We start from the raw sequence: 25,000 nt of genomic DNA, 5'->3' as shown, positions 1-25,000 counted from the left end.
CAGGAACTAAAAGAGAACTGGTGGTGCAACTTTGTCTTGTATGCATAGAAAGTAAACTTATACCTTTAAGTTTACTTTTTTTTTTACATGTTTTTTTTTTTTTAACTATGCGTACAATATCAAGGAACTGATAATTATATTTTATACATTTTATTCAATTATATTTTTTTGTCCACTAAATGATATATTAACATTATAGCAGCAATTCAGTTGGTAATACTTTGGCACAGGTAAAAGACAATCCGGGAACTGTCCATAGTGCTGCAATGGGGCAATTAAGATGTGACGCGTCATACGCATAGTGTATAAAGGCTTATGCCCAGCACCAATACAGTAGACTTTTTGGCTTCACCGTTTCTCTGTAAATACGAATTAAGCTAGTGTATGGACAATTAACTGGACTGATCAACTGGTCTGTTAAAGTATAGTAACGATGACCCTACTTTAACAGACCAGTTGATCCGTGTAATTGATTAGGGTTTCTTGGTGCTTTCTTACGCATAACGCACGCTGAAAGTACTCTTTTGAGTCCCTTTGGTAAGGATCCTACTGTAGGCCTACACAAAGATACGTTGCGGCCCAATGCAGCAAATTTGAACAGTGATTAAATTTCCTTCCGAGTTAACAGGTTTCTCCGGCACAAGAGAGCTCTGCGCGCACAGAAGGAGGCAATGCTAGTAACAAAGGAATAGACCTTAAAGCAGAGCGTATTTCTGACTAAAGTGAGGGTCTGGGCTTAGCTGACAAAATCGCGATGTTCAGCTGTGCTCCAACATAGACTAAAATGAAACAAAGGGACTTAGACAGGCTACGTACTGCCTACAACCCTCTAGATAAAAAACTGGAGTTGTCTCCTCTCCATCCCCCATTCTTACCCTCCCACAGCTACCTCTCAGCTGTTCAGCCCTTTTTTGTTCATGATTAGAAGATGTCGCATATTTGCGCAAAACTAATTTGATTTATCATCCAAACACACATTTCTGTTTTCGACCATCACAAACCACTTAGTTCTATCCTACTCCAAATTAGACAGATCAATTCAGAACTGTGCGTAAAACAGCGCTGCTGTAGGTAGCCCATAAAAGACGCACAAAATCAAACCAGTCGAAATAGCATACTCAAAGAAGAAAGAATAGCCTACAGGTTTTAATTAAACCAAGGACAAAGCATAGGCTAATTTACACAATTATTCACTTTTTCTTCTTTAAATTATTGCCTAATTTCAACATAAAGGCAACAAAAAGTCTTTGCGCATTTACCTTATAGGGATTTTTAGCTGAGCTCCTGGTCCTGGCTGCTGGATGTGAAAACGAAGGTAAACCTTTGGAGTGACAGCTGCAGATTCCGCCCCTGCTTTCCCAAGTGCACTGTGGGACTCAACTGAGGAGTGCCCCTCGCAATTCTCCAGACATCTGTCGCTATCACAGTCCAGCCTACCCCATTACGCCTCCCTCCGCAATCTGTACCCTCCCAAAGAGAAACCCCTCCTCCAATGCACACACCCACTCCCTCTCTGACCGGAGCTTGTTCTTCTCAAATGAGATTATCACACGCTTTTCCAGTTTTAAATTTCACTACATTAGGTCTGTTTGTTCGCTAAATATATCAATAAGACTAACCACCAAATTATCACTAAAACATAAACGACTTTGATCGATTTATTTTATGTGGTAGGCTGAAACCAGAATAAATCATTTTCATTTCAGTCATTCATGTTGTAGGCTAAATGTGTGTTTTAATTTAATCAAGTAGGCTATTATTAAACAGGCTACTATCAACAAGTAAATACAATAGAAAGAATTTCTTAAAGACCCTATGCATGCACGCATGCACTGACATAAGGATATCAGCTGAATTGAATGATCATGTAATAGTGATTTATTGCAGCAGGCAATGCCTATCGAAGTATGAGGTAACTGCTCCATCTACTGGACAATGTGTACAGCTACAACTTTACATTGACATTTCTTAGGTAAAAATAGCCTATTATTTTCATCATCACAATTATCTGTAATGGGCAATGATTTTGTTTAAACTAACAGGAAAACACATATATATTTTATCTTAAAAATATTCAGTATTCAAACAAAGGCGAGTGCTTGATGCAGAGAAGTGAGTAGTTGTACACCAACCACCGTGAAAACATCAAAGTAGCCTTTCCTTTTCTATCTGAGAAGGAATATTAAATTTAGACCTGGTCTGTGGTCTGCACTGCATATAAGGATGACTGCTGAAGTCAAAATCTTGAACACCAGCCCTTAATGCACTTCACAGGCATTTTCTTTTCTGGAGGACCTGGGGATGAGATTCCACTTTGAATAAAGTTGATATATTTTTCTTTCATATAGCCTAGCCGTAAGAGCTGTTACTGTGAGGAGACATAAAACTTAGGCTTATAGCTTTCATCCTTTTCATTTACACAGCTCAATGAGCCCTACTAAAATATCAGTCAGATAGACCTACCAACCTGTCAAGACAATATCGGATAATTGTGCAAGCAGGACATGAAACATAAAACATTACGTCATTCTTTGGGGTTTTGCCAAAGAGGCCAGTCCATTGGCCAGTCAGTCTGAGTGTGTGCTGGTTATTTGGTGTGTTGGAAGTTATCGGCAGAAGTATAGTTCCGTATCACCACATGTGACGTGCTGTTAAAGCAAAACCCGTTTCATTTTCCTGTGTGGTGCATGAGCCTGTATGAGACGCGGCCCGTGCGCTGCTCGGCGCCTCGCAGTGAGTGAATCAAACGCACTGTTGGCTTCTCGCGTGAAGGCGGCGCTAGCGGAACCCGGGCAGGGCCTTGCCTTTGTGGTCGCAGAGAGAAGATGGCTCCCGTTCTGGAGAAACAGCTCCCGGTTGTCGCTGGGGCAGGCGACAACAACAATGAAGACGAAGAGGGTCAAAACCTCTGGCAAGTCTCCCTATACTTTTACCTGTCTAACTCCCAATTCCTCTTGTAATAACGCAACAAATATGAAAGTTTTGCTTTGTCACTGCTGGCTGCTCCCAAACAACCACCCGGCTAAGCATCTTGCTAGCACCAATGTTAGCTATCAATGACTGCACCTACTTCGTGTTTTTTATGTGAACTGCGCTGCTGACTAAGTTGGCTCTAGTTCTGCTTTGAGAACTTGTAACGAGAAATTGTCTTAAGTTAAGACAACGCGAGTTACTTGTTGTCTGTGATAGAGGGTGATTTGACAGCTCCTGCTTGGTTCATGGCTAGCGTTTTCCGTCAGACAGAGAAACAAGCTAACTGTAACTTTAGTATCCAAGTCAACACAGCTGATGATCCCAGTGTAAAATATGTATCTTGTCCAGTGTGTGTTCATCAGTTAGAAATACTTGGCGGCTCGCTTTGATCATAATGTAAAAAGCTGTACTTTAGACACTAGAAAGCACACAGTGGCTTTCTGCAAAATGCTTGACCATTTCCTGTTTTTGAAATGTTCTCCATGCCCTATTGCTACAAGGGTTTAAATTTTGATAAAACAATAACCTTCAATACGTAATGATCTACCGGTGTAAAACTGGAAGAGAAAATTTTAAAATTTTGCTTAATAAAATCTTATGCTTTCTGCAGGTCCTCTATTCTAAGTGAAGTTTCTACGAGATCAAGTTCAAAGTTACCATCAGGGAAAAATATTCTGATATTTGGTAAGTACTGCATCTTGATATTGTTTATTTTAATATCAGTATGTTGTTGTGGAATGTGCTACACTGACTGTATTTTATGATCTCCTAATAAATTCTTGGGTTACAATTATATGCATATGTAAAAATATTACATGCAAAAATGTGTGACATTTCTGCAGGTGAGGATGGAACAGGAAAAACAACACTTATGGCCAAGCTTCAAGGAGCAGAGCACAACAAAAAGGGGAGGGGGCTGGAGTATCTATACTTAAGTGTTCACGATGAAGACAGAGATGGTAAGTGTACTTAATGAGCAATACATGGTGTAATGAGTCTGCAACCCCAAAATAAACACACACAAAAAAATCCACTGAAATGTTTTATTTATTGTTATTTCAGATCTCACACGGTGCAATGTTTGGATCTTGGATGGAGACCTTTACCACAAGGGTCTGCTTAAATTTGCAGTTTCGGCACAGACCTTACCTGACTGTTTAGCTTTGTTTGTTGTGGATATGTCACGGCCATGGACCATTATGGATTCCCTGAAGAAGTGGGCAAGCGTGCTTCGTGACCACATAGACAAGCTCAAGATTCCACCAGAAGATACCAGAGAAATGGAACAGAAAAGTAAGTATGGTTTAATATTGTCTGACTTTAAGGTTGTTGTTTATTTATGTGCATTACATGAGGATAAAATGTTTCTAAAAAGTGAATCAGGCCACATAACATGCATATACTGTTTGCTCTAAAGAGTGTATAGTGTAAAATATGCCTCAAGTGTTAGAGGGTGGAAGTAATGAAACTCTTACATAATGCCATGGAGAGTGCTTTGCAGACAAGCAACTGGGAAACTGTAGTATGAAAGGCAAGCTCTTTATAATGTTAGACTTTATCATGGCTGTTTCTAGGTCATCACCAGCCAGGCCCATGATCCTCAGCTGTGTGCTCTGCCTGCAGGCCACTTCAGATCAATGAATGTTCTCAATTGTTGATCTTGTTAATTTTTAGAAATCTCCTTGCTTCATATGAACAGTTTCTGTAGTATTTAGTACTTTTAAATGTCATGTCTGTGGGGTATTTGAAGACGCTTACAGTATGTGCATTAATGTGAGACTTACTCTGCAGAACATGTCCTTACATGCTGTGTTAAGTGTCAAGTGGTAAAACAGAGACCTAAGCTGGCAAATGTGTAGATAATTGGAAGTTGATAGTTGTAGTTCCTTGTTTCAGATGATGCTGTGTGAATAAACAGAGACTGCCGCTGGATGCAGCTGCAGTAGAGCAACACATCAGTTAAAGTGAAAACAAAATGCACTGTATACAAATGCATACTCATATGTATTTCTGTGTATATATATTACACATTTGTACATTATGTACTTGATGAACCTTTTTTCAGTTAGCTGATATTTGCACTGTGTAGTGTCTGAGCTATTTGTTTGGGATGACCACCTGACAAAAAGAAATTCATGAGGTTTTATTTGAACACCTAAGTGCAATGAGGGCACAGTACAAATGTGACCCTACTGCTCTCTTTTAGATTTGTAGTGACATCAGGCTGTGGACCTAACCCTACATATCCGCCTCAAAACACTGGCAGAGCTTATCTACCATTGGCTGTGCTGTTATGCATTGGCCATGGAAAAAGCACATGTCCATCTCTTCTCTCAAATCATCACTGACTGATTAGTTATTGCATAATTTGTTGCTAGATTGTTGTAAATGTAATGCAGGTTGTCCTATAATTTATGCAACTTATATAATAGTGGCAATATAAATGGCTTTTAAAAGTGTGGCATTCCCTCAACTTTACTTCAGCTCTTGGCTATGTTGGCCTGCTGTCAATGTTTTATTACATTAGACGAAAAGCTGTTGAATCTGATTTGTTGTGTTAGATTTGTGAGACTACTGTGAAGTGGGGTGATATATTTGTAGATATGAGTGCAGCTGACAGACTGACTGTGGGTGGCTTGGGTCCAGTGATTCTTGCAGGCCTCTTGCATCATGGTTCCTCAGACGACAGCGTCAGAGACGGGAAGTAAACTGAGCCTCTTTGAGTTCAGGCAGTAGACTGGACACCCAAATGCCTGCTGTGCTGAAACTCAAGCTGCTGCTGCTGCTGGAGTTGTTTTTAGTCAAATTACAGGATCTGCTTTTTGTTGGGCCAAGGTTCAAAACACAGAAAATCCTGTGGTTGGTGGATATTTTCAGAACCCCACTTGGTTTGTTTTGTTTTGAACATGTATTACTGCTTATTGTAGCATTCTGAACCTTATTTAGATTAGTTAGATTTACAGACTGAAACTGAACTTTTATCAAGCATTCGAAGAGGTTTATTGGATGACCTCACCTTTGTTTGTAAAATAGATAAAAGGCCAAAGTCTCTTTCACTTTTCTTGCAATATATACTTGATCAGGTTGTCTAGTTAAACAAACTGCAAAATTGCTTTCAGTAGAAAATTACTAATGAATGTACATGATCAGATTTCAGTATTTAAATGCAAAAAATATCATCTGTAATTATTATTAAACTAAATGATTCTGTCTTCCATGTTCATAAATCTGTCACAGTTCATTCTGGTGGACTTCCACAAATACTTACAAGGGCTTAAGTTTACATGAAATACCTGCCCTGCTCACATGTTAATCCCATGTGTGAATGTGGTGGAGTTGTGGGCTGTCCCTGTCTGCATTCCCCGAGCTGCTGCTGAGGAAGTATGCCAAAGGCCCTGCCTCTGAACCCTGAGCTCTACAGCTCTGCACAGCTGGAGCACCACGGGGAGGCTCTAGGTTCATAAAGCAAATTTATGATCAAATACATCTTTTAAACATTTCTCCTCAGCAGAAGTACTTCAAGGTGTAATGCCAGCAGTAACAACAGTTTATATTACAAATAATGTAACTCTTTGTCTGTCTGTGTTTCTTGTAGTGGTAAAATTATTTCAAGAGTACACAGAGCCAGAGGAGGCCAGCCCGTCCTCCCCACAGAGAAGGGCTCCTGCTGGGCCGGAGGATGAAGCTGTGGTGCTGCCGCTTGGGGACAACGTACTCACACACAACCTGGGCATTCCAGTGCTAATAGTTTGCACAAAGGTGAGAGATTCCCATGAGCCGGTAGGCGGAGGCCTTCAACAAAAGACAAACACCTGTTCCCACCTGGAACACACCTTTAGTTTTAAAGCAGCCACATGCAACTGGCTTTTCCATCTGTTCTTCCAACCTATACTTCAGTGTTAGTGAAAAGAAAAAACTGAACAAAACAATAATATAATAAATAATGTTTTATTTTAGCACAATAGAATGCCTCTTGTTGACATTGTCTAAGCTGTTGTTTTAAACTAACCAAATGGCTTTGTTTGAATGTAATTTTAAACATTTTCCTAAGAAAACTGAGTATATTCATTTCACCAGAGACTTTTGAACTTGACCACTACAGTCTACAATATATGTTTATTTTACATTTTTGTAATGTAACATTTCGAAGTGGTCATTACTTAATGAAAGTCATGCTTTAAATGCCTCTTATTATATTTGTATGGAGTCATTGTTGTGTATTCTGGACCAGAACTGGAACAGAGCTGCATTATTCCTGCCTGTCACTGCCCTGAGATAGTGTAACATCAGGTCAGGTTCACATGCCTCTGTGACCAGATCATCTGCTCCATACTTCACCATCTCAGGGTCTTTGTTGAGGATTTGTCAAATTACATGATACAAGATATGAAGAAAAGGTTTGATGTCTCTTGTCTCTAGAATTGATGAGAATTACTTTAAAAAGACATGTAACTCCTTTTTACTCTTGATTACGGAGCATGTATTCTGCTGACTGCTTGTTACACCAACTATGGTGCACTGTGGTGCTTATTCACTACAGGAGTTCATGCTAGAACACAGAAGTTACTCATCTAATAATTTATAAACTGCTCCAGGCCACTATGGAAAAATAAACTCTCTGCATATTCTTTCCATAGACCCGTTGTCAAGGAAAAACACTTGGTAACTAAGTAATGCATGTCTTTTCAGTGTGATGCAGTCAGTGTATTGGAAAAGGAGCATGACTACAGAGATGAGCACTTTGATTTCATCCAGTCACACATCCGACAGTTTTGTCTACAATGTATCCTTTCCATTTCAAATTAACTGTTTCAGTGATTTATATAAGGCTTAAAATGCATTACTTGCAACACAATATGTCTTTAACTCAAATTATAAGATGGAGCTGGGTTGATCTACACTTCAGTCAAAGAAGAAAAGAATCTGGATTTGCTTTACAAATATATTGTTCATAAATTGTATGACTTCCAGTTCACCACACCTGCCTTAGTGGTGGAGAAAGATGCAGTGTTCATGTAAGTAACTGATTTCAAAACAACATTGTGCAAAGGAAAACAGGGAGTGTTGTCACCCTCTTTAAATTTATCCTATTTTTTCAGTCCTTCTGGATGGGACAATGAGAAGAAAATTGGAATTTTGCATGAAAACTTGTCAACAGTTAGACCAGAAGATCCTTTTGAAGATTTTATTACAAAGCCACCAGTGCGCAAGGTATGGGAATAATTATTTATATAATGAAATTGTTCTGAAAGAGGTCATAGTTTTGTTAACAATTTTGTCTCAATTGTCATTTCCAGCTTGTGCATGACAAGGAGATCTGTGCAGAGGATGAGCAGGTTTTCCTAATGAAGCAACAGGTGTGTACCACGGTTTGACAATGTTTTAAAATGTGCAGCACAGTTTTACTGTTATAAAACAAAGTATATAAGTTAGACTTCACAAATACTTGTTTTAAGATTTTCTTTTTAGAATTTAGTAGTTCCAGGTATAATGGTTTGTTATTTTCTTCCACAGTCATTGCTAGCGAAGCAGCCTGCCACACCAACAAGAGGAACAGTGAGTTGTTGCACAGTGGCATCATCTTCATTGTAGTGTAAGTATGCAGAGTAAATGCAGTGCTTTCCTGTTGTAGGAGTCTCCAGGTCGGACAAACTCAGGTTCACCCAGACCCGCGGGACGAGGCCAGACTGGTGTCACTGCTGCGTCCATGTCTGCTGTCAAGAAGCCTGATCCAAACATGAAAGGTATATTTCTATAAAATATGCATAAATATTTAACCTGTCCTTGACTTTAGCTGTACTTCTGTTTGCCATTTAGTGTGCTACAGAACAGGGCCTGAGGGGGGCAGTGTAGCACACAAACGTGGACTTATACATAAGAGATGATACATGAGAAAAACATCAGCAAATGTTTATTGTTGAGAAGTATATAATCTGTTGATGCAGTTATCCCTAATGTTTTGATCCTTTCTGCTTTTCAAACTCAAAATTTTCAACATCTGAGGAACTCTAAACTCTAAAACTATTTATTGTATTTCCTGTAGCAGGTGCTGCCAATGAGGGAGTGCTGGCTAACTTCTTCAACAGTCTGCTGAGTAAAAAGACTGGGGCTCCCGGGAGCCCAGGGACTCCTGTTGGAGCTGGAGTACAAGGCTCTGCCAAGAAAACAGGTATAGTTTAAAGTCTTATTTATTTTTAAGTAGAGAGAACCACAGCTTCTATAACAGTAGCATGTCTCATTTGTTTAGGTGATTGTCTTGAGTTTTTCAGTCTAAATAAACATTCAAAGGAGAAAGTGCTTTTAACTGAACCTCTGAAATCTTGAGAAGTCAGGCCTGTATACTCTGCCCTTCATCATGCACCTATAGGGACTTACTCTGCATAACTCCTATACAGTCCCAAAAAAGATTTCAAGACCAATGAAAAATCATTTATATTTTATTTATTCCTTGGTTTTGATTTAGACTGGGTCTGTTTGCATCTGATTGTCATCATTGCTCGTGCTTGACTAATTCACATTTGCTATCGTGCATGTGTTATCCTCATGCTTCATTCAATTATTAACCATCAAGACAATGCATTAACTGAGGATTTAATACTGAAGATGTACATCTGCATCTTATTTTATGAGGAAAATCAGAACCTGGAACCAAAGCTAAAATATAATAAAGTATTCCATGATCACTCAGGCATGTCTTTAATCTGTGGCAGTGAACCCACCATTGTCAGCATGGGACCTCACCTCCCTCCACCCCCCTCCATCTGCTTGCAGACCTTATCTTTAACACAGAAGCTACAGGAGATTACTTTTGGTGTTTGTGTCTCCCTCTTTTCCAAGGGCAGAAGCCGGGTTTGAATGACGTTCAGGCGGAGTTGGACCGGATGACACGAAAGCAGGACTCCATGGTTTCAGCTAACAACGTAACGCCGCCGGAGAGCGAAGCGTGAAGGCAACAAATCAGCTGCATCATCCACAGCATTAATTCCCTGGAAGTTAAATGTACATGTGAGCATAAATAATGACCAAATTCCCAATTCTTATAACAGACAGCACACAGTGGTTTGGACAAAATGAGTTTAGGGGGCGATCGAATGTGATAATGGGAGAACAGAGGAGAGAGGGAGGCATTGGAGACACAAGTGTTGATGAGGGAATCATGCTTGGCTTTCTTCCTGTCCTCTTGTCAACTGTAAATGTCATTTTGTGAGGGATGTCGGTTTATGGAAATATGTGCACACTCCCTGGCAACAGGCCTGAAGCAGTGGACTGCAGGTTCCTAAGGTAAAAACAGCTTTTACCCCTCGGAGTAAAAGAGTGGAAATACCATATACTGTCCTGTGGCTTCTGGTTCATCTTATGTTATGGAAGGAATTTAGTTGTGATTGGAAAGGTATTTAAAATCTTACTATTCACTTAGAAAAGAAATTAAAATATTTGCAAACATATGTAGTATGTACAAAAAATGTTGGATATACTTATGTATTTATACAAAGTTCTTTTTATTTTATTTTTGTTCACCATTTATTGGTTTAAACATTCATCTGTATAACACTTTAAAATGCCACTGACGTCATGACACTAATGACTAGTCCAGACAGTGCACCATATCAGTCCCTCACCATCTCAAAGGATTCTGTAAATATACTTTGAAAATCTATTCAGGTTAACTTTGAAATTTCAAGGATGCAATTCTTTTTTTGAGTTTCAGCTTAGAATAAATGCAACTAGTAGGTATTCGATAGGCCAGAGTTTGCAACAAAATGACTTCTTCAGCTTATGCTGTGTATATTTGGGGAGGGAACTGGGCAGCGTCTTTCCTACTATTACTCCCAAGTGCCTCGCAGAGTTAGCTGGTTTTGTCATTGTGGATGTGCTTTAAGGAAATGCACTGTAGCGTTATCGGTTAAAGGTTTATGTCCTTTTCTTGTCAAACAAATAATTTATTTCTTTTTACATTATTGTCGATGTGCAAAAAGCCTGTCTTTTATTTTGAAATGATATCTATGGCCTATAAATTTGAAATCTGTAGAAAAATACATTGGATGCCTTCAAGCAAACTGCTGATACTGTATTATAAGAAACCACATGATCTGCAATTGAACACTTAAAACCACTCGCTTTGCAGCCAAAACAAATGTATCATTGATTAACTGTGGTTCAAGCTAAATATGATTTAGGCATAGTATTTTGTGGCTTAGGATTTTCCATACTATTCATACTGTACCCCGCATGACAGTTGAACATTCCCATGATGTAGCTGCTGTAGGAACATCAGTGTAGGCATTTGAGCTTTTTGTTTAGTTTGATCGTGCCCTTTTTCAGTATGACCATTGCCTTCACTGTACTGCTCAGTTTGTCACACTGGCACCTTGCCTTGACTTCTATTGATATGTGTATTCTTAAAAAATAATCTGTTATTTTCCTGTCATTATTTTTTTTTACAATAATTTTATCATATCAGCTGTAAAAGGTTTACAACACCACAATGTCATAAGTCAACTTAATATGCAAGACTTCGCTTAATCTTATGGATGTTAAATGCCACTTTCTTGCAAATAGAAGCAGAATCGGTTCACCATTGTCATTCTGTGGTCATAAACGACTTATAACCAAAGAGAAATCTAGCTAATTTGTTCCATTTTTCATCCATACGATTAATCTGTTTTGTTCTGTTTGCACGGAGTCCAGGCATTCCAGGCCTCAGCCTGATTGTGGCTACTTTCACCGCCATAAACACTTACCCCTGTGTACATGTTTATGTACATTTGGAATTTGAAGTTCAAATCAACTTAATAATAAACGCATATTTATCCCCAGTTTTTAGGTTTCTATCTTGGATGTAATTAAGTAGATTGTACACCAGAAAAAACTGCCCCTTAAGTTGGTAAAGCACAATTTAAACAAAGGTAGCACCGTAAATTCAAATTAGCACTTTGCCCATGCCCTTCACTTTGACATGAGATATTTTATCCTTCCTCATAATTACATGAGATGGATGGTCTCTGAATTTTTTTTGAAAAATGCTAATATAATAAAAATGCACAGGATTAATGAATTGCTGAACAAAAAGTCTTTTTTCAAAACTGTCATTTTGTTTACCATTTCATTTGATCAGGTTTTATTGCAAGGCCACTCACTGTGTTCCAACTATTAGACATCATCCCTGCTTTAACCATCCATATTTACTTGGCTTTAGAGGTACCACTGTTTAAATTTGGCATTTAGCTGAGTGGAATGATGCGCTCCCATGCTGCGTACTGAAAGTTGCACTTGCTCTTTGTACAGTTTGGACTAAACCGTGATTAGCTCTAACTTTTGTACTCAATATTGTTGGAACGCAACTGCCTCTTCACTTCCTAACTCGATTGCCTTCGACCACTATTGACTGGCGTCTACACACCACATAACGGGCTACGAGCACCTGCTTCGGCCTGTTTGTTTTCAGGATAAGTCCATTGTAAGCACATGGCTGTTTTTTCTGTCCTGATGTTTGATTGTAAAACACTTGAGTCGCTTGTAAGCAGCAGCCATGTGGATTCTAGCTTATGCTACAAAGAAACCATGTTAATCAGACCCCCTGGCTTCAATAAAACAAAGAATCCAAACTATTGAGTCTTTGTTTTGTTTTTGCATTGTAAATGCATTGGATGTTAATAACAACACAATGTTTGATATAGACTGCTGGTTCTAAAATGATCAAAATAAGAGGTCAAATATTCTTTTGGGAGAGAATGCCTTTTGGTTTGGTCAAGCTTCATTTCTAGGCTTGTCAAAGGCAGTTAGCTGAACAGAATCACAGTAATTTAATATTTTAATAAGTATTGCCCCTGTGATGCATCATCTCTTATCAAGGTGGTCCTGTAACAAAAAAGGATGACAATAGACATCCAACAGATCACACACAGTCACAAACAAAATGAATTGCACTCAATCACAAGGCACCCTGCTCTTCACATTCTCCTGCCCACAATTCCAAGATCCCCACCACAAAACAGACTGAAAATGATGAGATTATTGAAACACACTTCACCACAATAGCACTTCCACATTGAAAACAATCCCAGTCATGGTAGTCAAAGCTTGATGGCAGGTACAGGGAGAGTTTAGCTTTGTATACAAAGCAGCTTTACTTAAGTGAAATTAAGTTACTGACCTTAGTTGACAGTAAGGTTATTCCAGTCAAATGTAGCCTAAAAGGAAAAAGCTTTCTTGCCTATCTCTATTCACAAAGGGCAAACTAAAGAATGGGTGCACTATGGTTTGAAGTGAATGAGTAAGCCTAGATGTAAAGGGGATCGTATGTTGTCTCAAATAGTATGGGAAGTTATAATAAATATATTTGAAACAGATATATGGTTGAAATAACATTCCTTTGCTGTGTGGTTGGACACCTTAGAATTTGGGCAAAAAGCTCTGCGCAGAGCCACTGCACCTCTACAAGATCTGGTCTATAAACCTCCACGTGCTTTTCCAACACTAGTGACCTCTACAGTAAAATATACAATTAGGAAATTCCCTTGTTTTAACCCTTTAATTTCATTCATGTAATGACCATAGACCGTAATGACACACAGACAATGGTCATACATTTGAAACAATCTTTTGCATACCACCAGCCCTGGCAACCTGTCATTACCCCAGACAAACAAAGGAGGGCAGCAAGTCGCAGAAAATATAGGTTTCTATTCTGTAATAATAATAGGTCTACCTAAATGATATATTTATGTGTTACATCAAGTCCAAAATGGCCTACTTTTTGTTTTATTACTATTCGTGTTTATGTTGAACTTGCCACCACATTAACATTAAATAGCCAGCGTGATGCCACATTACACGAGCAGCCCTAGAATGTATGGAGCAGACAAGAGCAGATCTCGACAAGTGTAGATCTCACTAAATGCATTGCAATAAACTGAAATATAACCATACAATTGCGCATTACTGCCTACACATTTGCATTGAACTCGTAGGCTATGAAAATAAAGTTAGCCTAAATCGCGGGTATACACTGCAGGGAAAAGGCACGGACTTTGCCAGGCAAGATAATTGTACGTCTATGCTCCGTCCTTTCGGCGTGGTTCTGCACTGGTTCGTTTTGCAGCCTGGTTGGGAATACTTAAAACTGGCTCACATCCTTACACAAGAATGTGCCCTTTCAGGAGGGGCGGAGACAAGCTCGCTCCTATCGAGTGCTCCTGTCCGCATCCATAGACCGAGCGAAGCGCCGCGTACGTTCAGTCTGACTCACTGTAGCGAACTATTAAGTTTGCCTTAGTAAACCGCGTCCTGTCTCTCGGCGGTTCTCGGCTGTGGTGAGTGAACATTTCCCGGTGGTGTTATGGTCGTGGTGCGCTAACAAGTGACTTCACAAGAGGGACTGTTCTAGATCGACCCAGTGTTCATACGGAGGAGGACGCACGGAGATCAGGCAACCGCTATGTAAAAGCGCACCTTTGAAAAGTGGACCATTCAGTTCAGGTCCTCGTCCATGGGACAGCGTGTGCTTTCTGTCACTTAGACTGCACTGTACGCTATCTGCGAGGCTTGCTTTTGCGTCCTAAAACTCGGTCCAGGCGCTGCCCAGAGCCATCATGAGGACCACAGAGGAGGGAGACGCGTTTGACGGCGAGGCCTCCAACACTTCCATGATTTCTGGGGCCAGCAGTCCATACCAGCCCACCACGGAGCCCGTACACTCACGCAACATGTTCTGGGGACTTAGGTTTGACATGGACTACCTCAAGTCCTACTTCGGGATCCTGAAGGTGGTCGAAGTGGTAAGTTTCATAACAGTGCAATTGTCGAAAAGACAATTATTCCAACAGGCTTTACTATTGTATTTACTTGAGTTTCCACTACTACAATGAATGAATCATGCAAAACAAAGCATGCACGGATGCTGCGAGTTTCAGATTACACCTACTATGCAAGTCATGGTAGTGGCCTCCTGTTGTGATCCACCATGTGTTGTAAGCAGTACACAGTCTAGTAATTGTTTGGCCAGCGGCATGCATCACATAAAAGTTAATATTTCATAAAGTTCAAAATTTCCTTTGCCACATAATGTTCACAGTTCACTGTGTACACCTGTAATGTTTGTGTGAATTACAGGCTACATACACCCCATTGTAAAATACATATGTAATATGTTTGTTTTCTATTGATTAATCAAAATCTTAAACACCTTTAATTAGATGGTAATTTTATTTATTTCATATGATTATAAAATTCACCTCAATTTTTGAGGTTACACATAGTGTGTAGAACTTAGGATCTTCAGTTATTGTTCATCAGGGAGCTAATTTTGTACCAATTGTTTTACTTTGCCAAAAGATCCAGGCTACATAGTGGATCAACAACCGGAAAACCCATGCATCTGAGGAAACTAGCAATTATGTCCAAGTGCAGTGTGGGTAGAATAAGAAGACTAAGTAGAAGAGACACTCCAGAAGGACAAAAAAAGATAAAAATACAGTATATGCAAAACTACTTGCTTTTAGCTATATTGCACAGATGTTTACCTGTCTATAGGCGATGTGTGGGAAGTTTGCATAGAAAAACACCTGTTGTTAGACTAAAAGGTTGAACTACTACATCAGTGTGTTCACAGGTTATATTTTATCTGCAAAGCTAAACATTTAATCGGCCAAATGGCATTGCCCTTTTTTTATCACTAGTTCCTTGTTATCTCTCATATGAAAATGTTCCCCAGTCATAAATTTACATTGAAATCCAGAATTACAAGTAGCATTTCAATTCTTAAATGTACCTACAAGCTCAGTAAACAAACAAAAAACTTAAATCTATTGCAAACTACATATTAAAAACATGTTATTAAGTTGTATTAAAGGAATAGTGCTGGATGGATTGGAGGAGTTACTGCAGTATTTGGCAACACCACTGTAGTCAGAATTTCTAAGTGTTTGCTCCAGAGGAAAAGAGAAATGGGCTAAATGAGCCTATTCGTGCACCTGTTACACCTGGCTGCCCGTATATCATTCCTTGCCCTGAGTCCAGTCTGTACCTTCACTTCCCATTAGTGCTGTTTGTATTTCCTTATGACTTTGCCAAAGGAAATGTTTATTATACAGTATCTCCCCACTCTAGTCTTGTTTGCTCTGAGAAAGCCATTTCACGTCTGTATAACCTAGCCCTGTCATTTGTACTTTGCATCAGTCATTATTGCATTAAAATAAAATGCCTTGTTTTGTTTGTTTACAAAATATAGTCACAAGATTTTCACCACCCACGTTAGAGAATCAAGTTAGAACATCTTCATCTTCACGTTTTCCAATGCAACTGCCACCTTTTAAAAACTGTAATGCATTTAATTAAAAAAAACAAACAAACAAACACTCAAACAAAAACTAAGGGTGATAACCAAGGCTCCAAAGTATGGAGTGAAGAAATAATATACAGTAAATTATAATTATTGCTGTAATGACTGTGGTAGAGGTGTGCCCCTGGGTCAGAGAAATGTCCCCAAGACCTGGAAACTGAAACTTGAGAAAGGCGTGTCTGCTTCGGCCACCGCTTATCCTTTGTCTCATTGATGATTGAGTCAACAAAGCCCAACGGAAATCCAACTGCCCATCTGCTTAGTATTACCATAACATGATTTTATACTTGGAGTGAACGATTTCTGGAAAATATTTGTATAATTAATTTCTTTTACATCAGAGATTTGTCTTTAAATGACAGTTTTCTGTATACATTTTAATGTACAGGGGCATTGTTATTAAAGGAAAGGCTAAAATAGGAACTACCACATTAATACAAGTATCACATGCTTTTCAGAACATGCTTGTAGAGGTCTAAACTACAGGGTTGGCAGGGTTTTAATAAGACCCCATGGAGACAGAATATTTGCCTAAATAATTGCAGCCTTTGAAATTTGCTGATTATGATCATTCAAAATTATATTTGATTGTGATAACTGTGTCATTTACCACTTACTTTATATTCATGCATGTTTTTAATATTTATTTTACTTTTAGGTAAAATTATCTGTAATGAAGGTAACAGATGAAGCTTTGTGTTAGTGGATACTTGTTATCCCTCAGCAAATATATTTTTCCTTATTCAGATACTTTTAGTTACTTAAACACAAGAACACACAACAGTGAGGTGTGCATACTGTACAACTTTAATCCTAATTAATACTCCTCTGACCTGGGCGCCATGGTGTTGGGCAGTTTCTATCTCCTGTACATGTGCTCCATTACAGTCAATGTGGAACATATTGTGAGTTAATCTTTTCAGCAAGGCTTTTCTCACCCAAATACCTTAGGAGAGACAGATGGTGCACAAGGAGGAGATCCAAGTTTAGGACAAAGAAGGAAGAAGCCAACAAAGTGCAAAACTATAGATACTTTGCAGTGACATCATGCTGGGGGTTTTATTCCACCATTAGAGATACATGTAGGAGTTACCATGCTGACACACACATTAACCAAACCTGCAAAAAAGTTTAAAGATTGAAATCTCAAGGAAAAATACTAAATGACACAAAAGCAAACACATTTTCAGGAGCCTGTGATCAATACAAGCATCCTGTTTAGGTGTTTGACTTTAAACAAAAAGGTGAAAGTGACTAACTAAAAAACTTGCTCGCTAGTTTGGGACTGTAATGTTATTTGAGAGGGACTTGTTTAAGAGCACAAATCACCTCACCTGTTCTAGTTCCAGTTAAGTCAGTTCTTTCTGGTCAGATTGTGTTAAAACAAAGATACGATTAAAGACTGATTTGAGTAACAGAGCTTCAAACATAGCAGTGTCTGCAGTTAGCTAACTTAGCACCACACCCCCAGGGAGTGTTGATGACACCAGTTGCAAATATCAGTAGATGAGAAGAGGAATGATGCTTGTTTGATTCATTCACATATTCTACGGTAGATAGCAGAAAAGGTTGTAAGAAAATCATTACTGACCAGATGCTTTGGTATAGTGTATTATGATCCTCCTATGAGACTTACCCACACCAGCTGCAGGGATTTTGGGGAATGATTTCTTCAACAGACATGACATCAGCCCAGAGACCCTCCTCACGATTGGGTGTAACCTTGTTTAGTTGTGTTAGCCTTACATATGGGCTGCTAAACTGGATACTCCAGTAAGATCGTGTGGTTGAAGATTTGGGGATCAGCATCTTTTAAATATTTTATAGGTGCACTACATAACTTTTCTGGTGGAGGGTCCGTACCTGCTTGTCTCCATGGAAATGTTACTGCTTTGTCTAGAATGTTCCACAGTATAGATTAAACCTAGGCCATGTATCACACAAGAGACAAGCAGGCTAAAGCACTATGCTACATTACAGTTCAGATCTGTGGAGAGTTGTCCCTATTTACAGAAGGAATCACTGAATTTTTGAGTAATAGAAACACCCGAAATGAATAAATGCTAAATGGAAATGTTTAATGTACCATAACATGGAACATATGACATCAGAAAAGTTGCACAGTGCATCTTTATCTAAAAGTCTTTCAATGGTTTGCCTATAAAAGCATGTTCACGTAACATTTTAGAGGCTAGAAATAAGCATAGGGAATACACTGAGAACTAAAGCACATAACAAATTGAAATTACATGAAAATTCAGGTGCAGCAAAACATGTTTATTTAGCCCATGACCTTGCTTAATAATACAGTCATACAAGAAGTGAGACCTTGAAGGCTTTTTCAAATTATCATGCTTTGGGTTTGTGTAACCTGAAGGAGATTCATTATTGAAAAACTTCCTGTATTACCTTTTCAAAACAAAAACTATAAATGCAATACAAACAGGATAAAAAAAATACTGCATATAATAAATTACATGATAACAAACTAACTTTTTTCTTTATTTTGGGCACCAGTACAATGTTCGTTGAATAAACCTAAGATCAGCCAAGAATGCAGCTCATGAGATATGTTTACAAAGCTATTATAGGAGTATCCCTTTATCATCTAGACACTTGGAGAAACAGTCATAATAAACTTTCGCTGTGACTCGACCCAAATTGCCCTTTATGCACAGGACCAAGAATAACTATAATCCAATACTGGCTCTAGATTTGCTCCGTTTAACTTTACAGTAGAGGCTGGTCATGTTAATATAGGAAATCCTTAATAATAAACAAACATAATTTCAAAATGCTGTAAAAAGCTCTGATTAAAAATAACATTGGAAGAAAATCACACTGTAGTCTTTCTTAGTAGTATTTAATAGTGATACTTAAACCTCAGAAAAACATTTAAATACACACTTTAAAACATTTCTTTTGTATTTCCCAAGTATCTTCTCATTATCATTATTGAGTTAATACAAAAATACTGAAATATAAATTTTTGTCATTATCTTTACGGCGTTAAATAGAAGCAGTTTGAGTTTATTTCTTTCACTAATCCTTCCATATTTGTTCCCCAGGTTCTGTCACTGATTGGCTTCATCTGTATAGAGACCATAATGAGGTGCTCCCCCTGTGGAGGCATATACTTCTTTGAGTTCGTCAGCTGCACAGCCTTTGTGGTGACGGGGGTCCTTCTCTTTATCTTCTGCCTCAATTTACACACCAAGGTGCCCCAAATCAACTGGAGCCTCACAGTAAGTACAACTGTCACTATATTTAACTTTCAAACTTTTCAAACTTTGATACCAGGCTTGTTACTCTGTACAGATTTCGATTAATATTATGTGGTCTTATACTGCTCCAAATTATTTAGTTTAAAATATTAAGTTATTACAAGTGTAGCATTTTAATAGTTGCGGTGTTGACTATAGATGTAGGGTTTTCTTGAGTGTAGTCAAGGACTGTGCAGTCTTTTTTTTTTTATCAGTAATCATTGTTATGTCCATGATATGATATGAGTGCTTATTGTTGTTTCTGACTGTTCTTTTATTTTTGTAATGCTACACTTTAGTTTTCTACATAACTAGCTGTAGCTTTGGGATATTATTATTGGCTTGATGTTGATTTTGGTTTAATGGTTTTGGTGACAATGCCATTATAGGAAACATCATTCAGTATCTAGATTGCTGTTTTTTAAACTTTGCTAGAAGCTGATGGCTCTGTTAGCTTCATTGTACAACATAATGAACTCGGAGTTTAGAGTAGTTGTGGCTTTCATTTCATTGTGTGTAGGATCTGCATTGTCAGCTGGAAGCAAATGAGCTGGTGGGTGATCTCTGGCACAGACTGGCCTTGATTTGCCTACATGTGCACGTTCATGTGCTACTGAAATACTCACAGTATACTGCCTGCAGAAACAGTGGAAAATACCATTAAACTGAATTTCCAGAGACCACACAGATTACTGTACTTAAAAACCAATGGATGTCAAGGCATATGTCCAAATCCAACCACAGGTATCGGATTGCTGAATCAATGGTACAATATGAAAAATACCAACTGAACAATATAGCCATACTCCAGAATGGATTTTAGAGTATGTATTGCTCAAAATACCTCATTGTACATTCTTACTGTGAACAGCTCTCCAACTTAACCTTCTTGGCATGGTCTGCTTGTCTCCATGGATAGATGAGTTTGATGCTTTACTGTTGAACATAATTGAAAAACAGCAGATGTTGGACTCTTTACCAGAAAAGTCATGCAGTGCAACTTTAAGATGCCAGATTCAACTATTAGGTAGCTTAAATTTATAGCGATTTGCTGTAATGTTCCTCTAAAATATCCAGGATTAGTTTCTACTCTCTAGGTTTTGGTATCTTTGAAGTCCTCCCATGAAATTGGCTCTAGTAATGATCCTGTAGGTTGCTGTGTGGGCTGCTGTACCCCATACTGTTTTTGTCTATCAAGTTCAAAGCTGCTGCAGTCACTTCGGGCCTTTGAGGCCTTTGGGAATTTCACCAGGGAGATTTCCTAAATGCTCAGTCACCATTAACTCAGCTTCACTGCTTCTCGCCAGTTCTCATCTATAATGAAATCTGAATAACTTATTTATTACAAGTGGATAAAGATGTTTTGATCATGCTGTAATGCGATACAACCTTATTATATTTAGGTTGGAACAATTAATAGGTATACTATTGATATTTTAACACATCTTGCAGATGAAACGGTATCAGTTGCATAAACCTACAGTTACATGCACAGATGGTTGTGCCACATTGCTTGTAGTGTTAATGAGCTGTACACTACTCACAAGAAAATAAGATTAGATAACAATTTATGCCTGAGAATTTACTTAGGTTCACTCAGCACAATGAATGAGTGACCCATTTTTCACTAAATTAATGAAAAGGAGAGTTTATTTTGGACTGAAATGCTTGGAGTGGCTTAGAGAAGTAAAATTTAGGTGTCAAGTGTATAAATGGCATATTCTGTGAATTATAATTGATCCAAACATGACACAGAGTTCTTTGCACTTACCATAAATCTCTCATCACTTCAAACCACTTCACCCATGTATTTACTTTCAGGGCAAGCACTGTCCAATAAAACTATTCTTGATTTGGATCGCTCATGTCTACCACCCAAGACGACCAAAGACATACAGGATTATCCCATACTATTTTTTTTATTTTTATTTTAGTTTGGTTTATACTTTATGTGTAAATGCATATTAGACAGATATTGTTATTTCAAAGACAAATACTTTTTTTTTGCTACATCTATACTCAATGTATCAACATCCATTTTTAGACAAACCAGCCTATTTCTCTTAGTAATCAGCAAAATGTTCTGAAATGTTTTGACTGGGTTTTAAAAGCAGACCTTAATTGTTTTTGCAGGTAGCGAGAAAATTGTAGGAATAACAAAAGAGTCCGAAACCCACTGATTTTCCTGGTTTTGTGTGTGTTATTTGTGGTTTTCCGGCCTACTGCTCTGGTTAAAACGTGGAATGTGAAGTAAAATGTAGAGTGAAGCTGTATAGATTATTTGTACTCCACAGAACAGGACAGTGGATTGTGAACGTGCCTGAGTTCCAGTTAAACTAGTTAGTCCAGACAGACAGGGATGTGCATTGTGTTGGTGGACTAGTCATCCGAATGACTGTGGGTGGAGTCAGGATTATATGTTTGGATTAGGATTAGTGTGGACATTAGTTAAGAAGTAAAGTGTTAAATGTTTTGCCTACACATTATAATTCCATTTGATTACTTTACTTCACTCCTCCTTTAAAATTCCCCTGCTGCTAGTCAGAAAACTAAATTTAGTTCTCAGAATTTATAATTGATTCATAACAGTGGAGTTTAATTATTACATTTTACTACCTATTAACTTGTGCTTTCATAATGGCTTTACATACATCAAACTTACTATTTTTGCGCTATACCTTGCTTTGTGGGCAAATTAATTTTGTCTTTAAGTTGTTGTAAATTACTTTAAAACTATGATAAAATTTGAGAGACTATCATTGCATGACTGAAACTTTAAAGTCCTGCAATCCCCATTGTGAAACTGTCATATGAGAGGTCATGTCTCAGTCTATTACCATCAGGCCTGTGGTCACGAGGCCCTAACCCCGGTCATGCTGGGCACTTTATTATGGACCCTTCCTCCCTTTTTTAGTTACTCTGTTTAAAACTTCAAAGGCAAATCTCTGTCTTAACTGTTTTATACAAAAGACACACAGACCTGACCAACAGCAAAATCATCCAAGGGTCACAACAGGCTAAAACTCCCTCCTTTATTGTTTTATTGCTCATTATAGTTGGAAAAGCCAAATAAACACTGTCGTCTATTACTGTGAATAACATCATGGTAGATGTCAATGATGAATGTAGTATTATTTTGATAAGATCCACTCTTGGCCAAACTGAGAAGATTGCAACAATATGAAACCATATCATCCAAAAATTAGAGAAGATTATCCAGTTTATCAATTATGATTATAATTATACAGCACACAATATACTTATAACTTACAATTCAGTATTTACTAAAATAAGTAAACCTAAATGTGCATATTTTGTCACATCAACTTGAAACTTTTTTATTTATTTTGTTTTTCAGATTGATATTATTATAATATTATTATTATATTGCTCAACTGTATGTGCCTATGGCCTTTACCAAACTATATATTTTGTTCCTTTTTAGGACCTGGTCAACACAGCTGCCACTACCCTCTTTTTCTTCCTCTGTTCTCTGGTACTGGCCATTGTCAATGACAGCACAGGAGCAGAGATAGCAGCCACGGTGAGTTATAAACACGTCTCTGAACATGAGAGATTTATTTTATAATTACATCATTAGTTTTTTCTTAAAATGAGAAATGAATACTGTTATTTTTGGCTCAGTGTTTATTGTCTGTACTTTTTATTTATGCTAGTGGTGAACCTTTTCTTGTTTTTGTAGTACATTTACATTTCAGCATGGAGCAATGAATATGTTACTCATTATCAATATTAACTTGCAACTTTAGTGTTTCATTTATGGTTCATTTACAAAACAGTTTTACGAAGATCAGGATTATTTTGTTACTGCTGCAATCTGGTGTGTATATAGGCTATTTAGAGTAATATTATCTGTACTTTTTAGCTATTGTGAGAATAGACAACATGATTTCACAATTATTCATGATTATTGACACCATAACTTTATATCATTCACAATGTCAAACCATGTTACCATTTATTCATTCACAGTTAATGTGACATATAAAAATAGACAAAAGCCCTCTTAACACCTGGCCTTTTTTGGAGCATAGATCGGATTGAGATTTATTTTTGCATTTAAATAATTGATTGATAAAATGATTGTGATTATTATTTTGAGCAGGACTAGAAGATACTAAATTTTTTTACTTAAGTAAAAGTACAGATACCAGAGTAGAAAAATACTCAAGTAAAAGTAAGCATATCACATTTTTGTTTACTCAAATTATGTGTGTTAAAAAAAATACTCTTCAGTCCAATAAAAAAAATGTAGTGGAGTAGAAAGTAAAGGTACCTGCTCTCAAATGTAGTGAAGTAAAAGTAAAAAGTATCCACTGTAAAATATATTTAAGTAAAGTACAGATACCTAAGTTTTTTTTTTACTTACAGTACTATACAGTATTTTACTACTTTTACTTTGTTACCTTCTACCACAGATTTTGAGTTCTTATGAAAATATTGCAACGTGAATAATCACAATTATCAACAGATGATCTATTGTTGACGTCCCAAATTGTGTGGGTCAGTGTTATTATTAAATTGTATTATGTAAACTGAATCCCATGCTTTCCTGTATTACAGTTCTTTGGCTTCCTGGTTACGGTTGTCTACGCCGTCAACACCTTCCTGGCTGTACGCAGGTGGCGCCGTGGCAACAGCAGTCAGGGTGGAGCACAGAACAGCGAGTACATGAGAGCTCGCACTGCATCCAGAGGAGAGATGGAGACTAGGCCTGAACTTGCATAAAGATATGGCTTAATAATAATCGGAGTCACCAAAAACTTCCGGCAGCTGGCTAAGAGATACTTTGCCTGACATGTGAAGACTTCATCTGTGATCACGCTCCAGGGATGGGCAGACTGGTAAATGTGTCACGGATGAAGATACTGGCTGATGAATGAATGACCTAGCCTGTAAAACCAGTAGTGTTGTTTCTGTTGAGCCAAAGAAAGGCTGCCCCCTGGTGGATTGACCTTACTGTGAATGACATCATAGTAGAAGTACATGAATTGATTTTTGCCTTTGATAAGCTCCACTCTTTAATACTGGACCAAACTGAGGACACTACACACACAAGATTCTGACCGAGTTGCTGTGCCAGCGAATGATACAAGCCTCTGTATTTTAACCCAGTCCGAGGTTCACTGTGGACAGTACACTTTTTTATGTTTTTTGAAGATTTGATTTTACTGCAATTTTTCTTTCACTTTCTTTTGCCATGTGACTTTGAGCAGCTTTTGAGATCCTCTGATTTATAAAACAAGATTAATCTTGAAGACTATCCAAAATTACAGGTAATTAAAATTATGTGTGTTGCTTCTTAGGGACCAAACTTACTGATGAGCTAATTTATGAAATTTCTTACACACAAAAAGACAAGCAATCATTGCCAACCCATGGCTTCTATTTAATATTCAGAAAT

At 37.9% G+C, this 25,000-nt stretch overlaps 2 protein-coding genes across 5 annotated transcripts; both read left to right on the top strand.

Annotated features, from left to right (window-relative positions):
- The first annotated feature begins 2,614 nt into the window (after positions 1 to 2,614).
- Positions 2,615 to 12,578, top strand: dync1li2 (dynein, cytoplasmic 1, light intermediate chain 2). 4 transcript variants are annotated; one of them, XM_055164352.1, is made up of 13 exons: positions 2,615 to 2,911; positions 3,584 to 3,657; positions 3,816 to 3,932; positions 4,036 to 4,266; positions 6,569 to 6,732; positions 7,663 to 7,756; positions 7,853 to 7,988; positions 8,073 to 8,184; positions 8,271 to 8,330; positions 8,488 to 8,529; positions 8,606 to 8,717; positions 9,020 to 9,142; positions 9,816 to 12,578. In XM_055164352.1, the coding sequence occupies exons 1-13, from the start codon at positions 2,826 to 2,828 to the stop codon at positions 9,830 to 9,832; spliced, it is 1,368 nt and encodes a 455-aa protein (XP_055020327.1). In that variant the 5' UTR covers positions 2,615 to 2,825; the 3' UTR covers positions 9,833 to 12,578. The 4 variants fall into 4 exon arrangements, with proteins under 4 accessions (XP_055020327.1, XP_020794482.2, XP_020794483.2 ...); XM_020938823.2 differs by having other exon boundaries at positions 2,617 to 2,911; positions 9,811 to 12,578; XM_020938824.2 differs by having other exon boundaries at positions 2,617 to 2,911; positions 9,017 to 9,142.
- Positions 12,579 to 14,196: 1,618 nt separating this feature from the next.
- cmtm4 (CKLF-like MARVEL transmembrane domain containing 4) lies at positions 14,197 to 24,968 on the top strand. Its single transcript, XM_020938916.2, has 4 exons — positions 14,197 to 14,750; positions 19,381 to 19,557; positions 23,021 to 23,119; positions 24,160 to 24,968. The coding sequence occupies exons 1-4, from the start codon at positions 14,565 to 14,567 to the stop codon at positions 24,322 to 24,324; spliced, it is 627 nt and encodes a 208-aa protein (XP_020794575.2). The 5' UTR covers positions 14,197 to 14,564; the 3' UTR covers positions 24,325 to 24,968.
- Positions 24,969 to 25,000: the final 32 nt, after the last annotated feature.

Source organism: Boleophthalmus pectinirostris, unplaced genomic scaffold (assembly GCF_026225935.1).
Source record: "Boleophthalmus pectinirostris isolate CB_2022bp ecotype Guang Dong unplaced genomic scaffold, ASM2622593v1 HiC_scaffold_600, whole genome shotgun sequence".
In the NCBI taxonomy this organism is placed as follows: Eukaryota; Metazoa; Chordata; class Actinopteri; order Gobiiformes; family Gobiidae; genus Boleophthalmus; species Boleophthalmus pectinirostris.
The sequence above is the reverse complement of the archived record's forward strand: the minus strand, read 5'-3'. Positions and strand labels throughout refer to the sequence as shown.

Coding starts and splice junctions, on each gene's coding strand:
- dync1li2 (XM_020938822.2), top strand. CDS start 2,826: ATGGCTCCCGTTCTGGAGAAACAGCTCCCGGTTGTCGCTGGGGCAGGC. Junction 7,757..7,852: donor CCGACAGTTTTGTCTACAAT/GTATCCTTTCCA, acceptor TCAAATTATAAG/ATGGAGCTGGGTTGATCTAC. Junction 8,718..9,016: donor GCCTGATCCAAACATGAAAG/GTATATTTCTAT, acceptor TATTTCCTGTAG/CAGGTGCTGCCAATGAGGGA.
- cmtm4 (XM_020938916.2), top strand. CDS start 14,565: ATGAGGACCACAGAGGAGGGAGACGCGTTTGACGGCGAGGCCTCCAAC. Junction 14,751..19,380: donor TCCTGAAGGTGGTCGAAGTG/GTAAGTTTCATA, acceptor TTTGTTCCCCAG/GTTCTGTCACTGATTGGCTT. Junction 19,558..23,020: donor AAATCAACTGGAGCCTCACA/GTAAGTACAACT, acceptor GTTCCTTTTTAG/GACCTGGTCAACACAGCTGC.